At 47.8% G+C, this 17607-nt stretch overlaps 1 protein-coding gene across 1 annotated transcript in view; it reads left to right on the top strand.

Moving 5' to 3' along the window:
• COL27A1 (collagen type XXVII alpha 1 chain) overlaps nucleotides 1-17607 on the top strand; it is a 151831-nt gene that overhangs the window by 126855 nt on the left and 7369 nt on the right. Inside the window, exons 39-50 of the mRNA XM_026049328.1 lie at nucleotides 2400-2453; nucleotides 2574-2681; nucleotides 4389-4442; nucleotides 4750-4803; nucleotides 10261-10317; nucleotides 10486-10539; nucleotides 11164-11217; nucleotides 11841-11894; nucleotides 13399-13452; nucleotides 13529-13636; nucleotides 14068-14175; nucleotides 15608-15715. Of these exons, the coding sequence (XP_025905113.1) occupies nucleotides 2400-2453; nucleotides 2574-2681; nucleotides 4389-4442; nucleotides 4750-4803; nucleotides 10261-10317; nucleotides 10486-10539; nucleotides 11164-11217; nucleotides 11841-11894; nucleotides 13399-13452; nucleotides 13529-13636; nucleotides 14068-14175; nucleotides 15608-15715 (867 nt within the window). The remainder of the gene's footprint in view (nucleotides 1-2399; nucleotides 2454-2573; nucleotides 2682-4388; nucleotides 4443-4749; nucleotides 4804-10260; nucleotides 10318-10485; nucleotides 10540-11163; nucleotides 11218-11840; nucleotides 11895-13398; nucleotides 13453-13528; nucleotides 13637-14067; nucleotides 14176-15607; nucleotides 15716-17607) is intronic.

Below are 17607 nucleotides of genomic sequence, written 5' to 3'. Positions count from 1 at the left end.
CCCTGTGAACCGCTGGGCTTGCAATGGATGGCAACCACATCTGAGACCTTTCAAGTGGAGATACCACATATCTGGGAACGCCAGGCAAATGCTGAACTGCCTCCAATTTCATCTGGACAACATTTCTGCGCAGCCAGAGAGAGCACATCCAGGAAAAGCAGCCATATGGTAGCCTTCTCGCTCAGCAGCGGGGCTGTGCTGGCCAGTGTCCTAGAAAGCACCCTGGTAGAGCACAGAAATCTCCTTTGCTGATAGAGCTCAGCAATTCCTCCATTGGAGGAGGTGGCACCRGCTGCAAGATCCAAGCCACGTCTCTGCTGATGGTGTTGCCAGCGTGATTTGACCCATTTATTTCCACCAATGAAGCTTTTAATCAGCAGACAAGACCTAAGAGCAGTGAGGGAAGCTCAGGCTAAGATCTCACTGGGAGTGACAGCTGGTTTCACTGCTATCGATGACAAGATTTAGAGTTGCTGCCAGTTTTTTTCATCTTCCAGCAATGAAGGAGCTGCACCCTGGCCAAGGACTCCACAGACCTTCTGGAGCAGATGAATGTCCCTGCTCAGTGAAGCCAGCAGGTCATAAGGAATAAGCTGATACAGAGAGGGAGATATATCCAGATGGAGAGGAACCAGGCTGGATTGATAATTCTTCTGATACAGCGGTGAGATGCCTGTGACCTCCCTTTTGTAGACAGGAGTCCTTCTTTCTTGTGCATTCATAAAAATATATTGATATCAATGCATCAGCATTTGTAGTTTTTTATATGAATTACAACACTTCCTCAGCATGGAGAGGCAGATGCAAGTAGCACGGCAGATTTTGTTTCAGATCTTACAACACAGCAGTTCAGGAGTGCATATGAGATGAGCAAAATTGCTCTGCTGGTGAAGAACAAGGAAGTGGCCAGCACCAGGGTCAGGAGGAGATTTAGCTCAAAATGGGCTTTTTCCCATTTGCAAGGATTTTCTATTGTCTGTTCTTCCCAAAGACCTCAGTGCATAGTCCAGGGGGATTAATGGTGAAATATTATATAACAAATTAGAAATCCCAGCTGTGTCGTTACTTGTTCATGTCTTGCTTTGACAGTAAAGYATTGTGAGTGATACCACTACTCGCTCTCCAAACCCCCAAGCTGCTCGGCCCCTCAACACCGCTGTGGAGCAGGGTCTGCAAGGGTTATCCTTGTTTCGTGACACAAATAATGACTGGWAGGTGGGGAGGTGATCTGGTGCACAGCCCATGGCACGTTGGTTAYGGAGGTGGGTGCGGATGGCATGGCCATTTCCCAGTCTGCTGCTTTGGGAACCCAGCTGCTTGATGAGAAACCTGCTGTTTCCCATCACAAGGGGAAACTATACCTCCAAAAGCTCACTCTGAGGAAGTGGTAGCAAAAATAGCAGGCARAAGGTTTCAGCGGTGTGGAAGGGATGGATCCCATAGTTCTGCATGGAGAAACTGTCCTTTGTGGAGCTCTGATATTGGCAAGGTGGGTCTTGCAATGTTCAACTTATATAAAATAGAGCTATTCCCTTTGGGGAAGTGAAGAACTGACACGATTGTTTAGGGCTGTAAAAGCCTGAATCGCTCCTTTATGTTAAGAGCAAGCACTTAATGCAGCCTGTGTTTCAGATCCGAGTGGAAACGCTCAGATATGGCTAACCTTCAAAGTTTCTTTTTTGTTTGTTTGTTTAGCCGAGAGATTGATGCTTTTCTGCAGCATCAAGGGTGGTGAAAATAATACCTCCTTAAGTGCAAGCCAGACGTTCAGAGGGTGTGATGCCGTGCTGATGTGTAGATGCTGTTGAAAAGTTTGCTGCCCTTGCCAAAACGGCGGAGTTGTTTTTCTCGGGGATGCTTTTGCTTCTTTCTGTCAAATCCAAAAATCTGCTGTCTGCCCTGCAGCCAACAGGGTCAAACACTGAGCGAATGAACGCGCTGGGCTCCCTAAGAGCAGCGCGCTATATTTAGCAGCTCACTGCAGCCAGTTTCTGTGCTGCGTGTGCAAGGATGGGTCGCAGGTTCTGCTGCATCTCAGACCCTTGTGCTGGGTGTGCAAAGCAAGCCCGTATTTCTGTATCTCATTGCTATGACTTCCACCTGAAACTCTGCGACCAGGTCTGTTTCTAGAAATGGGTGTATTTTGATTTCTGGTTTGCGTGTACTATGCATTGCAGGGAATAAGACAAAGGGAGGAAAAGATTTGGCATCGTAAGCAGGACGTTAGCAGAAAGGTGTGTGTGGCAGATAAATAGAAAATAAAATAGCTATTCCCCCACGACACTGGATCGCGTGGATGAGGATGCTGTCAGGGCTACGGTCAGCAGATAAGCGCCCTCAGGGTGGCTGGAAGGGGTGTCTTTGCTTTCTCATTCCAATGACTTTTTTTGCTCTCCTAGGGACCTGAAGGGAAACCAGGAAAACAGGGAGAAAAGGGCAAGCCTGGCCAGAAGGTAGGAACATCTCCCATGGCTACCGTTTCCTTCTCTGGATCTCGCTCCCTTGGCTCACTGTGTTGTTTCTTTGTAGAGGCAGTTTCACTCCGTAGTGACGCCGGTGCTTTTGTTCTGCAGGGCAGCAAGGGCTTCCAGGGGCAGCTCGGCGAGACGGGATCTCCAGGCAAGGAGGGGCCGAAGGGGAACCAAGGCCCTAAAGGATCCCGAGGTACCCTGGGACCTATGGTGAGAAGAGCTCTGCAAACGGTTGAACACAACGCGCAGAAAGGCGGCTAGCGGTGGCGGGCACAGGCCCAGTGAAGGAGAGAGCTGAGTAGAGGCTTCAGAGCACAGGGAGCAAACAAAGCTAGAGGGGATTCATTTTCCAAAGCAGCTTCTCACATGCTCTGAGCTGCACAAGAGAGACTCCCGAGTGTCGCTTGAGTTGGTGCTCCRTGAACCCAGCTCACGTTACACTGTGGAAGCTCTTCACAGCTCCCCAYACGGGCTGAAGCCCTGGAGATAGTCCTTGAGAAGGGGAGTGAGCTGATAAGCTATTTTTTGCTTCAAGCTCTCCCTTTGAGACTGCACACTCATGGTGAGAGCGGCTTCCAAGTCAAACAGTGCTTTTATAAGGAACTCTGCCTTGGGCTTGTGCCCTGTCTCTACACCCACTCTTGATCTACTTATCTAAAACACTTGCAGCAAGAAGTACAGTATGGAGAAGGATTTCAGTTGAGGCCTGAAGGTGAGACTTCAAGAGAGGAGTGGTACCACAGTGAGTGAAGAAAGTTAATTTACTTTAGGAACATGAGATGAATGAGACCGCAGCAGTAGTACCAAGTACCTCCTCACACATCACAGATTGGCACAGAAACACCTTGCACATTTTTGGTTAGAATTTAGTGAAAGAGCAGGAGGGAATACACTAATTTACAAGCCAGGAATCGGTGTTGTTTTAGAACAGAAGCGAGTGAGTGATGGAGTAACAGTTCAGCTGATAGTGTTTTCTTGCATTAAAATTATGGCCACTCTACATATCCTCCCTCTGTATTCTTTGGCAAAGTCTCCATGGATTATTTTACACGGAAGCAAAGCAGCCTGTTGGACTGAACATGTCTCTGCAGTCTTTCTCAGGAAGAAGGGTTTTTTTTTCACACTAAATGGGATTATCTGGAAAGATTGCACTTTAATCTGAGGTTCTGTTCTAAACCATTTTGTTCAGAATGCTGAAGATGCAATAAACAGATTATTACAGCTGAGAAAACTCCCTCTTTGCTGCAGATCCTACAGCAAAGGCTCCCTCCCCTTCAGTTAGGATTCTGCATGCAGATGGTCTCAGTGGTGGACTTCCTGGCACAATGGCAATTTGGATGTGATGTAAAGACATCCAGAGGGGCAGGCAAAGAATGCGCACTGGGAAGCCACTTGCATTGCTAGTGCAAAGCTCTGGGGCATGATGAGCAGCTGGCAAATGAGGATCCACACGCTGTTGTTCGGAGACCTTGCTCTGCACTCCCAGCTGCCTTGGAGAGAAGCTGTGGAGTCCAGCGGCCAGGACATGCTCACGGGTATCAGTGCCTAATGCAGGAACACAGAGGCAAGGGCAGTAGCTCTCCAGGCTTCAGGAGCCCCACAGTACCAGCTGGTTTGCACGTGGAAAGGATCTTGGCACTGGCACGTGGGTAGCAAACTGAATGAGCTGAGGAACCTGTTGCGACATGTTGGTGAAGACAGAAGTCCTAATATCGCTCATGTAAAGCATTAAAGCCAAGCAAGATTATTTGAGACTGTCACAGTAAAAGCCTCTCATGGGCCAGGGGAGCAGATGGCTGCACTGAGATGCTCTCATGCAGTGCTGAGCATTGGTTTTGGCAGCCCAGTGCACCCCATGTGTGGTAGGGTAGCACCTGCATCCTGCTTTAATGATGCTTTCTGTGCTTCCCTCTCCAGGGTGCTCCAGGAAGGATGGGTGTTCAAGGGGAACCAGGATTAAAGGGTTACCAGGTAAAGTCTTCATTTTCATCCTCCAGCTTCTCACTGTTCTCAAATATAGCAAAACCATTACTCTAAAATGCAAAATTTATCTTAAAATGAGTTCTATTTATGATCCTACCCTGAGTTTAGTTTAGCTTTTTCTCCAATCTTTATTTGCATTGTGAGGATTTCTCCAAACTGCTTTCCTCTGCTGTGCAGCATGTGCACATCCCTCTGGGCTGCACCATGCAGGGCTCCCGAGAGCTAGCAGTGAGCCAGAGAGAGCCTTTAGACAAACAGTTCTTGCTTTTCCTCACGCGCTCTCTGCTTTCCCCAGGGGCATGCAGGACCACCAGGACCAGCTGGACCACCAGGGCCAAAGGGGGAGAAGGTAAGACTGCTGAGTTTGGCCATCTCCTCTCCTGTCTGCACAAGGCAGTGCTGCTGTGCTGGGACCCCAGTGCCAAAGCACAGCCCCAGGAGACTCATGTGAACGGCTCTTGCACGGACCAGCCGCAGAGAAGCAGTGGCTTCCTGAGGCAAAAGCAGAAACTGGGATGCCCATCTTTGCTAGGAAGAGCACTGTGGTTTATTGTATCGTTGCTGTCCACGCTCACACACCTCCGGTTACCGTGCACGTCACTTGTGAGAAGGCAGCCAACTTGCTCTCAGAGGCTGCGGGTGTTGTGTTACTCGTGTTGGCCACAGCCTGAGCACGCTGGCACGGGAGCTCCTGTAGCCGACGGGCGGCCGGGCTCTGCTACGCGGCTGTAACACGAGCACGTGTCTGAGCTCTCTGCTCCTCGGCTGGAAGGAGCGTTTTCCAGTCTGCTCTGCTATTCAGGCAGGGCAGGGATCCCACCCTCGCCCACTTGGGCTGCAGATGTACAAGGCAGGACAGCTGCAGCACTGGCACATGGCACCAGACGCCGAGTGCCACCCCATCCGCAGAGGAGCCAGCAGGCACCTTCTGCTTCCACAGAAATTCTRCTCTGTCCCCAAGAGGAAGCTAAGCAGCTTTTTGATACCGGGTCAGAAGAGCCAGCACAACCCAGCTGATGTTCGGCCAGCAGATCTGTGGGGAAATCAGCTGACCGCGTTTTGTAAGCGAGGCAGAACTGGTCTCCTCTCCATTGCCCTTGCCCCATTTCTCTCGCTCTCCCACGTCCCTGCTTGTCCACCCACACCCCTCACGAGCCCCTCTCCGCAGCTGGGCTGACTCAGAGCCGTTCCTCGGCTGCAGCCCGTGTTCCCCGGGCATTTTCCCCCTTTTGCTGAGTCAGCACGCTCGTAACCAGTTCAGGCTGGAGAAGTGACTCATGCTTTAATGGTTTCCTGTCGGCGTAGCTGGCTGCTCGGCGCTCCGAGGACAATCCCCGCTGGCTTTGGCTGTACTCGCAGGGCTGCTGGAGCCAGTCACGCGTCCCCAGTAGCTGCAACAACGCTCCCAYCCCCAGTTTGGGAAGGGATGTGATAGCAAAGGGAAATGGTGGACGTGGGGTCCCCATCAAGTGAGAAGAAAATCCTGTGAACTCATTCCTGGTTTTCTGTCTTGTTGCACTTCATGTTGATGTCTCCATGGCTGAGCAAGCTCTTGGCATTCCCCCTGCGTGGGGGATTTGCACATGGGTGGGATTGTAGACGAATGTGTGCAGGCTGGGGCTTCGTTGCTTGTAGATGGAGCTCGTGAGGCTCTGAGAAGAGATCCCAAGGGCTCATCTTTGCCTTGGCTGGGCGTGCATCTCTCCAGCTTGGCATCCTGAATGTCAGGACACCTGATTTACGCTTGCTCTACCTGGAAACATTTTGTGCAGGAGAGAATCTCGGTGCTGTAGCAGTTAGTGGGTCAGATGAACAAGGTCTTCTTTCTCTCACATGTTTCCTGAGGCTGAAATGCACCCATGGCACAGGAATGGCTGGCTGTGCTGCTACTGCTCCTCATCTCCATCACTGCTTTGCTCAGTTCCTATTTCCAGACTTTCTGATGCTGCCCCCCATCTACTTCCTTAGCTATCACTCTAGGTTTTCCAAACTTCAGGAGCTCTCCTTAGGGGCATTCTGCTGAGTGGCCATTGGGGAAGTGGCAGGTGCCAACCAACACCACCAGCTCAGGTTAATAATGTGAGGGCTCGCGACCACGCACGCCTTCTGTTGAGAGCCTGCCCAGAGATTTCTCACAATTGCACTACAGAAATTTGAGCATCCTGACAAAACTTGTGAGTAATAACTACCAAAAGCCAAATCAGCCATTGCCGTTAGAGAATAAGAAAAAAGAAAGGTGCAGATACTTATCTCCGCTGTTTAAATTGCAACTGCTGCTTTCTTTAATCCCTTTTCATTCCAAGTTGTCATCTTGAAAGCTCCCATTGTTTCAGGTGGTCTCCAAATCCTTGATCTCAAGTGCTCAGGGAAGAGTCTCCTCTTCCCTGACAGAGCTGCCTCTGCCGTGCTGTTCACCCAGCTGCAAGAGAAGTGCCCAGCCTGCAGCTCCTGCTCCTGGTGAAGTGCAGCACACTAGCAAAGTCTCAGCTTTAAGGGAGTCAGGCTCAAGGAGATGGCTCTGGAGATTAAGCCTTGCTAGCAACGCTTCCTTTCCTGTGGCAGAAGATGCATTAAGGACATATTCTGCCAGTAACTGGGACCCACGGGAAAAAGAATGCAATCACAGAGTGCCTGCAAGAATAAAAAACAGTGACTGTACATAGCTAGAAGAGTATTTTTTCTCCAAATGGATGCTAGAGGAGCACTTCCTCGGAGGTACCTTCCTTGGTTACCAGAATGCAGATAACTCAGTCTAGGATAACAAAATGACTCTGATTATCTAACCTGAAGCTGGGCAAAGTTACCAGAGCACCTAAGGTCTTCTACTGAGAACACTCAGGTCCATTAACCATCATCAATAGTCAGATCCTGCTCATGTCTCCACTGAGAGACAGGAGATCCATTAACACAGTGCTGAGGGACCAGCTGCGACTGAACAAGGGAGCCCAGTATCATGTGCAGCATCCAGGTACTCCACAAGGTCTCGCATGGAATTCCCTCATTCCTTCTTATCCCCAAAGACTCGCCTGGCACCAAGCCTAAAGGTAGGAAGCATCCTTCTCTCTGAACCCCTGTAACCTCAAGCACACATGTGAGCATTAAAATGAAAACCTGAGTCTGAAGCTCAAGAGGAAATGGAGATGGGAGCGTGAAAGCTCYGTGAGTTTCTACACACCGTCGTGAATTTAGCTTTGCTGAAGAGAGAGGGTACTTAATGGTGGGATAGGTCTTCCCTTTTCCAGAGAATTAAGTGGATTGGGAGAGGCCTGTTGTGGAATCTAGCCCCGTTGTGCTCTTCCAGCCAGCCACTCTGCTGCATTTCATACATTTGCAGCACCTCAAAGAGGCCTTGCTCAGAGCAGACGCCTGCATTTGGCAGCTGCTTAAAGCAGTCCAGATGGGATCCTTTTAAGAATTACAAACTGGTGTATCTCACTTTGGGACTGGAGCCAGCAACAACAAGCCTTCCCTTCTTCTCCATGCATTTTCCATTTGTATCCCAACATGTTTACTTTGCTGCCCTTTACTCTAACTTTTTTTTTTTTTTTTTTCACTGCAACTTTCCATAAAATTAGTACAGACCTTTCATCTCCCTCTTGAACAGCTGAGGCATCAGGAAGCGCTGGAGGAGCCCGGCCTCGTAGTCCTAGAGCTGACCAGCTCTGCAGGATTTTCTCCTTCAGAAGACAGAGTGAGGTGGGGAGGGGAGCTGCACTCAAGGAGACACAGAGCTTTATTGCTGCACTTTGGGAAGGAAGCCTGCAAATCTTGATGCTCTTCAAAGCTCTCCAGAAGAGTGAGCTTTCTCTTTGCATTCATCACACCTGCCTCAGCACCTCGGTGGAAAAGTGTTCGTGTCCTCTTTGAGCAAAAGCAATGCCTAGACTTCTGCTTGTTAACATGTATGCTAGGAATTTTTCTTTTGAGACTCAAGAAATCCAGTAGCTTTGTTTCCTTTGTAGGCTCCCATTTTTTGATAGTGGCTACAAAGCTGACCAGTTGCCAGATGTTCTGCTGCTGCCTTCAACTAGCAAGTTCATTAACACAGAAGGTTTGTTGGCAGAGACTGAGAGACTGTCAAATGTTACTTTATCTCTGCTCTGCCACCCAAATCTCCATTCACACTGCTCAATATTATATTCTGAAACACTCCTTGTACACTTTCTTCTTTTATATTTCTTTTATCAAACCCCCACAAGTACACTGGACTTCACCACCCTTAGTATTATCACTTCATGAAGTTATAACTATCACCTGAGAACGTGTTTGAAGTTCTAGCAACTTGAGTTGCTAGATCATCCAGCAAATGTTGGAGCAGCTGGAAAGAAAACACCGTTGATCATCAGGTGTGTGATGGAGGGATCTACAGCAAGCTCTTTGCCTCCTTTGAGGATGACTGCAAGGGGTTTTATCAAGCCTTGAGGAGTCATAATTTACTAATCTGTGAATGGGGATGCTGGTGCCCAGCCCCAGTGAGAAGCCAGTATGTCCCCCTCAATGGTGGCACAACCCTGATTCCAAGCCATGGGCCCAATTCCTACGGAAAATGAACTATCAGCTCCATGGTCAAAGAGTTTTTTTGCTGCTGGTAACTTGCTGCTCCAGATGTGTCCCTATCAAGCATCACATCCGAAGCACCCTAAACACCAACTCCCGGGGGCTGGATCACTGAGGAATTGCCCAAGCACCTTTGCCATCAGCTGCAAATCGAACAGAAGATGAGAGCAGCAGAAAAAAAGACTCTCATTATAAATACATCAGAAAAGACTGATAAAACCACCGAGAATTGCATAATCTGCAAAACCCTTGGCTCTGCATAACTAACCTTGTAGATGTAGATGTTCAAGCCTCTAGGAGCACCCCAGGAGTCAAAACACGGTGCCTGCRCAGTGCCAGAATCCCCCAGCCTGCTGCTCTCCAGTAGCTGCAGCATCAAAGAGGCTGTGAAACACGTCCTTCCTACGCGGCCAGAGCCTCGGTGATATGAAGCAGCCAAAAACCAGAGGAGCTGGAATGTGGCTCTCTTCTATGGGGAGCAAAGAAACCGCCGTCGCAAAGCTGGACTGAAGAGAAAATAGGACACCATGACCCCAAGTGACTTTTACAACTGAATTAAAAAAAAAAAAAAAAGAGTGTCTATGCTGGGAATCTTCTCAGATCTTTCTATGGATATTTTGGAGAGACCTCAGTTATAAGTGATMCAGGTGATGTTACCTGCCAGCCAAACCATGAGCTCTGAGATCTTGATGGGGAGCAACCCATCAATGAGTGGAGTTTCTAACACAGTGACCCTGTAAGTGATGGATGCTCCTACCTGACTGGTCATTCAAAGAGCCTGTAGTRGTAGCAAACAACCAGGGAGAGCATCTGGACCACCCTTGTTCCCTTGACAGCCCAGACAGCCCTCAGTGAGGGTGGGAAAATGCTTGATTAAAGAGTTTGGCTTGACTGTTGGCAATAAAACTCAGAGACAGAGAACTGTTTCCCATATTGTCCTAATTACATGCTTCTTGTTTCGTTTTAGTAACTGTTGAAATAACTCTTTGCACCTGGTTCTGCGGAGAGGACAATTATACCAGGCAGAAACAACCACCAAAGAAACCAGGAAAGCATGCACTGACTCAGTGCACAGGAGGTTGGGAAACAAAAAAATTAATTCAGGCTTCCTTTAGATGGAAAATCATTAAATTCAATAGAGGTTTTGGTTTAGGAACCCAGGATACGAAAGGACTGGTTCGAGTCTGGACAGAAGCACCTGCTTTTTGTGTTGTTGTCAATATTAATACTGATATATTTTTATTTACAGGGAGAACAAGGTGATGACGGGAAAGTAGAAGGCCCACAGGGACCACCTGGAGACAGAGTAAGATGTTAAATCCCTTTTCTGCTCAATCCTACCTTGATTTTGCAAGTGTGCTAGCTGAGTTGCCTCTATATGTGTAGACCACACAGAAGCCATACAAATACTGTTGATGATAAGATCTTTTTTTTTTTTTTGCATTGACCTTAAACCTTTGCTATGTTGTTCTAGGGCCCTGTTGGTGACAGAGGTGACCGAGGGGAGCCTGGAGACCCTGGTTATCCAGTGAGTCTTACTCTCAATGTRTGGTTCACAAACAGATTGTCTTGGGGAATTGCTTCCAATCTGCGTTGGGCCACAGAACATCCACCCTTCCAGCAGTCATGATTCATGACTGACTGTTGTCCCTGTCCACGGCTCATGCGACTATTTCAAACAAGAAGGAGCAATTCAGCGGCCTTTACTTGAAGTGGTAAAAAAATAGCTGGAGGCAAATTGTGAGTCCTGAATATCATACAATCATAGAACGCTTAAGGTTGGAAGGGACCTCAGAGGTCATCTAGTCCAACCCCCTGCTCACACAGGGTCACCTAGAGCACGTGGCACAGGGCTGCGTCCAAGCGGGTTGGGAAGATCCAAAGAAGGAGACAACACAGCCTCTCTGGGCAGCCCGTTCCAGGGCTCGGGCAGCCTCACTGTCAAAAAGTGTTTTCTCAAGTTCCTCTGGAACTTTTGGTGCCTCAGTTTGTGGCCGTTTCCTTCTTGGCCACCAGGGCACCAGGGCATATCAGCATCTCGTAATGCCATACACCCGCTCACTGGACGAGAAGAATGTCAGGGGCCATTGTTCCCTTTTGCCAGCAAAGTACCTAGGAAGAAACTAATGTTCCCTCTCTCTTTTTATTCAAGGGTCAAGAAGGGCTTGATGGAGAAAGAGGAAAACCCGGACAGCAAGGTTTACCTGTAAGAGATACTGCTTTATTGTAAGCTATCCAATGTCAGATGCAYGTGAAAAATAGGTGCAAAAGGGAAGGAAGGTAGAAAGAGCTGCGGTAAGAAATACGTGCATTCTTTGCAAGGCTTCTAGAAAGAAATACAGATTCAGTCTGGGGGTTACAATCTTAGAGCTCTGCCTTATGGCTTAGAAACAGGTAAAACTGCTGCATTCACCAATGTAGTTAATTTATTCTGAGAGGTGGTAGCCCCRGAGATGTGAGGGACTGATAGAGCCTAGTTCTGCACATAGCCTGTACAGAGCCTTTCTCAGACCAGGCTCCCTCCTGTCTGCCTCTCAGCATTGTTTTCCAGGAGCAATCTGGAATGTAGTGATGATTTCTCTGAATACAAACACCGGCCAAGTGAGGGAGTGCATCCCTTCTACAAATGACACCCTGCTAAGTGCTCCCCGGAGACGTTTCTGTGCTCGTTTTTCCCAGGAGGCCTGTCTGGGCACAGCCTGTTCCTCAGAATTGTTTCCACACAGGCAGTGTTGTCAGGGCCACAAGAAATGCTCTTTGCTATATACTTCATGCACGATACTGCCAGAAGAGAATTTCAAGCAGATTTTTCTTGATGGTCTTTTCTAGGGGGATCCTGGACCACCAGGCCAGCCAGGAGCAAAGGGATCCAAAGGTGATGTGGTAGGTTTCCGCAGGGTGGATTTATAGCATCCTAAGTGTAAAGAAAACAGGACTCTCATGTTTTCCTCCAGCATATTTGATTTGGCCTATGGTTTATGCCTCGAAGGACTGTGGAGAATCTAGAGGGAGGGTAAGAAACATATACTTGAGCATTTAAGCCCAATAGTTTGTTGGTTTTATGGAGCTGGAGAAGATTAAGACAATTACAACTCCAGCACGGGTGAATCTCGGGCAGGTTCAAAGTCTCTGCCTCGGGTTGTGTCTTTTTCCCATACCACAGTGTTTCCTGCCTCCAGCTGGCTTTCCTGTCTCAAAGGATATCTGAGCCAGGGAAGTGTCCTGCTCCCTCATTTGGACCATACGCTTTTCTGGCTTGAAACATTCCGAATTTGGAGTCTACTTAACCTTAGAGTTCTTCTGCTTCCTGGAAGATTCCCCACCTCTTAACTTCTCAGCCTTACTGAGCAAGAAAACACACCACCCATCACTCCTCCAGGGCTCCGTGATACCCGATACTTTCTCCTACCTCCACATCTGGCTGAAATGGCAGCTTGCTAATTATTCTCAGTGGCCCAGGACTTCGTTTGCTAAAACATAGGCACATGACCTCAGTACTCAACAAATTCCTGCTCCCTCTTGGCAGATGTAAGGGGTTTTAATCTGACCCCATTGGATTAATGCCAAAGGACAGTCTAACTTAGAGTAGGTGTTTTTGGCAAGGAGTATCCCAGGTGCTAAGGTAACTCAATCCTACCCACCAGCAGATGGTCTGAAACTGCCTTTGGGTCAATGGAGTAGCAGAGGAAGCGCCCCTAGGAGTTTCTTTCTGTAGTTGGCCTGGTCCTCTGCAGAAATAATGCACAGAAAATGCAATGTTCTAATGTAAAACTGTGTTAGTATGTGACCTCACTAAGACAGCCCTAGTGATGAGCTGAGTTTTCCATTCATTCTGCAGAAATTAATCCTTTTTACAGCTAATAAACCTCGGAGATGTTTCTTTGCGTTATTCGCAAAGCAGAGTTGCAAGTTTTAGACATGGGACATTTAGTGTTTGAGCTTCCGTTAACTTTTCAACAGAGAGGGARCAACCAAGCAGGGAAAAGGCTCAGAAAGTTTCCTAGTTGCTCGGTACTGCACTGTGCTGTCAAGGAACTGCCAGAGGATGCAGGCTTTAAGCATCTTGTTCTAATGTTTGCCAGCGGACTGAGTCTTCCTCAAGTTCATCCTGCTTTATTTGTCCTCATCTGCTCTGTATTATGAAAATGTAGGTCCTTGCCTTCTAGCTATTCATTCCTGCCCTAGAACTCACAAGACATGCGAAGAACCACTTGTAATAAAACCAAATAGCAGCTCGTCTCCCCGTGCCACAGCAACTTGGCTTTATAGTCTCCTTTTTATAAAACGTTTTTCAAATGTTATCTAGAGCATAACCTGAAATCAGGCTGGAAAGTGGGATTGTGTTAGAACTGCTGCAATTTTAGATGTCTGTCTGCTTCGTTTGCAGGGTCAGAAAGGAAAGCAAGGAGCACGAGGCAGTGCAGGGAGCAGAGGCTCACCGGTAGGTAAAGCTTCAGCTTTACACCCCGGGCAGTGCTGTGCAGACACCCCCATCATCAACATCTTTGTGATTTTAGGGCACCCTTGGGCTACCAGGACCTAGAGGAGTGGTGGGCAGGCAGGGTCAGGAAGGTGCCCCTGGAGTGGACGGAGTGCCTGGGAAGGACGGCGTGCCTGGGACGCTGGTGAGTTTGGAATTGTAATTTTATAGCACCAAATGCAACCAGGAGCTGGAAAACTAAAAATTAACACAGCAGAAGTGGATATTGTCCAACTATAGATTATTTTATATGCTATATTCACAGCATATAAAGCTATAAGCTATCCAGCTCTTTTATATGTAGCCAGAGTGCATTGTGWGTTGCTCTTAAAACCATGCATGCACACAGAGGCAGGAGATGGTTTTGCATGGCCAAGCCTACACACAAAATGATGCTTCTTGGCTGACAGACACTTACATGCACAGACCTCTCTGCATGTGTCTGCAAATCCACCCACGCCAAGATGCATGCGTGCTGCTGAAGACAGAACCATACCACTCGCCTGTCCCTGTGCAGATGTGCACAGGTGGAGAGAGTGTCTTGTTTCCCTAACATCTGCTSTGTCTCTTTTCTAGGGAGAGCAGGGAGATGATGGGGAAGAAGGTGTAACAGGGATGTCAGGCAAAAGAGGGAACCCGGGCATACCAGGACTTCCTGGAGCACAGGGACCACCAGGATTTAAGGTGAGTTTCTCATTCCCTAAGATACTCCTCCTCACAATTCACTCTGTGAGCCTGGCTTCCTTGGGGTTTTAATCTAGAGTTTCGATTCTCTAGGCTGTAATACAGTTGAACTCCTGCTGTCATCTTTCACTTAGCTGGAGGCTTCATAGGCCCTTCTCCTCATCCAGCCATCCACTTTAATGAAATCTCTAGAAGCTGAATATTCTGGAAACATTTGTTCCTTTGTCAAAGTTAACTGAGTTCAGGAGTCTCCAGATACACATATCCRTGCTACAAATGCCCCAGCCTCATTTGGGGCATTTTAGTACCTACCCAACAGAAAAAAAATAAAAGTGGCCTTGGAGAAGCTGCAGTGGCCCTGCCTGCAGGAAGGATGGATGACTGCTGGAAACTCAGGAATCCCTCAGCTGCTCCCTGTGAGGCCTGAACTGCTGATGGGAAGTTTGCCCTGCTTGTTTCCTTAGCATATATTTGCAGGATTGGACTTGCTGAAGCCAGTATGAGCTTGGGCACTGCCCTGGACACAAAGAAGCACCTTTAGTGACCTTGGGATTTCTTACTGGTCTCTACCCTGCATACGTAGGCAATAGAAACTGGGCCAGCAGCGATTCCACCATTTGTAGGAAGACAGTTTGAATGGAAAGACTCTAGATATGTTTGGGGTGGCTATCAGATCTGATTTAAATTATGGCTAGCGTGTCACTCTTACTGTCACTTGCTGCCCTCCAGCTGYCTTGGGGAGAATAACAGGCTATTCCCCCAAATGACTGAAGACTCTTGAGTGGCTATGCCAGGCTCACAGCCTTGCTGCTGGGGAATCTGATGCTCCGTTTCCAGAGACAGAGCACTTATTTCTTCGCTCCTCATCATAGACTGCCCCAGGTTTGTGTAGTTGGGTGTGCCCTTCTCTTGGGGCTTTGCAAGGTAAAGGACTGTGGCACAAAGTGTGATGGTGGGTCTCAAGCACCTCTCTGCTGTCCTTGAGTTGCAGCGTTGGTGCCAGGGAAAATGTTGSCTTTGTAGCCTTGGATTAAGGTCCTCCAGATGAAACCTTGGAAYGTCTTCAACATTTTAGATGGATTAATCATCAATTGCTATGAGAAACTGCAAGGCAGGACAGGCAGCACATAGAAGTGCAAACAGAAGTTGAAGTCCTYGGCTCCAAACAGGCAGTACTGCCCTGCTGGGAGCTCCTGCTCTGTGTGGAGCACAGGAGGGGACACAGCAAGGACCCAAACCCAGCAAGGATCTCACAGTGCATGTGATCCGCAATAATCCACATTTGCAGACCTGAGGGGATCTCCTGACAAAACCATATTGCTTGTGACRCTGCACCCTTTTTTTTCCCAGCTCTCCTTCTATGGCTATTTCAGCTGAATGTTGCCATATTTAGCTCSTGACCTTGGGAATTACTTGGTTTCTGTTCTTTTAGGGTGAAAGAGGATTGCCTGGACARACTGGCCAAACAGGGAAGCGAGGATCACCAGGAGGAACAGGGCTTCCAGGGAGCCCAGGTGATCCAGGACCCAAAGGACAGCCGGTTAGTGACCAACTGAAGTGATGAGAGTTGATTTTAATCTGTTTTCTATGTGAAGAGGAAATAGATCTGCAGATCTGGATAGCAGGGCTGACCCAGAAGACAGTCTGGAGAATTCATGCTTGGCTTGTGTGTCAACATAGTGTCCTCCAGTGTGCACAYCTGACTGCTCTTCAGCACTCACTTGTGCAAGAGATGTCCAACTCGTGCCCACGTTCCCTGGGCCAGCACAGTGGCACTGTTCATGTCATCATTCCTGTAGGCACAAGGCTGTGATAAGTGCTGGCAGCTGGTACACAGTTTCTGCTGAGAACCATTATGACAGGGACATAYAGATAGAGTCTGCACAAAGTTTCGAGAGCTTCACTTCAAAAGTGGACCCCATAATTCAAACTATCCATAAAGTACATAGGGTATGTAGGCTGTACAGGAAGACTGGGAACATATAGATATATAGATATCCTGTTGTGGTGTCTTAGGCAGCAGAGCTGTGAGATCAGAGCATAGTGGGGGAAATACTGAGAGCYCTCAGTGGAAGCAGAAGCTCAGTGCTAGGTTAGACAGTCCTGCTAGTAAAACAAGTGAAATCACTAAAGATTAGGTAGCTGTTTTGGAGATAGGTGTGAACATTCATGTGCTGCACTTCATCAGACTGAGGCTATATTGCAAATGCCTAAGCTATTTAGATTGGCACCACTTTAGGTCAAGAATAGTACTTAACTTGTACAGAGGATATTGTAACTACTAAATTTCTGTAAATTTCACTTATTAAGATACTTTTAAAAACCAGGAACCGAAGCAGAAACTATTTTAAATCTCTCTTATCAGCTCTGTCTCTTCAATCTTTTCCATATCTCTGCAGCAGTGGGGATTGTTTTCAGCCATATGAAAAATGCAGACATGTGCACTCCCTTACCGTCACAGGCTAAGCATCTCAAGAACATGACCACCAMTAGCCAATGGAGTTAAGCCAAGAATATAAAACTAATATTAGGAGAAGAAAGATATGGAGTGATACGAAGTAAGGGCCAAGCACAGCTCAGGTTAGCGTTGTTCGTGCACAAGCTGCCGCTGTTCCTGTTCTCCACACACGGTGCCCTGCATGCTGCGTGTGCCTGGAGGAGCCATCCTGAGGGTTTAACCCTTGTGTGTCACTGCCTCACCAGGCTCGAGGCAGTGACTAGTTCATGACCAGCATGCACATTTATTCCCAACTACCTAGTTTCTGTGTTTGTCTATTTTCTGCCAGACCCTCTGATGACAGTATCCAAACAAGCTGAAAGGAACTAGCCAACAGCCTAGGAAAATCATTTTTTTTCTGTAGCAGCTTCATTTGCCCAACACTGTAGTCACCCTGATGAATAAATATCAGTCAGGTGCCACCAGCTGAGGGGGGTGGATCTGTGATTTTAGACTTTTCTAAACTCCTTCTGACTTTCCATTTACTTTTGTCCTAAATTCCTCTAGAAAGATGGCTTGGTTGGTTCTCCTAACGCAGGAAAGACCTTAGCCCTCTGTTAGTAGCATGTGTGCTTTCCAGAATCCCTAGATGGGTAGTTAAATCATCTCGTATCCTTGGAAAGTTTCTTATACTCCACTGATTCCAAACAAGCCCATTCCTGCCAAGCTGTTTCTCACTACTGGGGCAGGAAAAAACTTCCTAACAGAGGTCTATAGATGGACTCTGGAATAGCCTTGTAATAGAGGTGGTGGAAACCCCATTTCTTGAGTCATTTACAACTGGGCTGAATGAGACATTGTAAAACATCCCGTAAAGTACAATCCAGCATGGTCACATAGTCCAGCCAAGAGGCCAAGCAAACCTTTTCCATCGCTTAAGTTCCTAAGAGTGTAGATGAGTCATCCGGTGTATGTTATGTTTCTGTCTTTTTTTT

Source organism: Nothoprocta perdicaria, unplaced genomic scaffold, assembly GCF_003342845.1.
Source record: "Nothoprocta perdicaria isolate Ctin4 unplaced genomic scaffold, notPer1 scaffold_6, whole genome shotgun sequence".
Lineage (NCBI taxonomy): Eukaryota > Metazoa > Chordata > Aves > Tinamiformes > Tinamidae > Nothoprocta > Nothoprocta perdicaria.
This window is presented reverse-complemented; position numbering and strand designations above follow the sequence as displayed.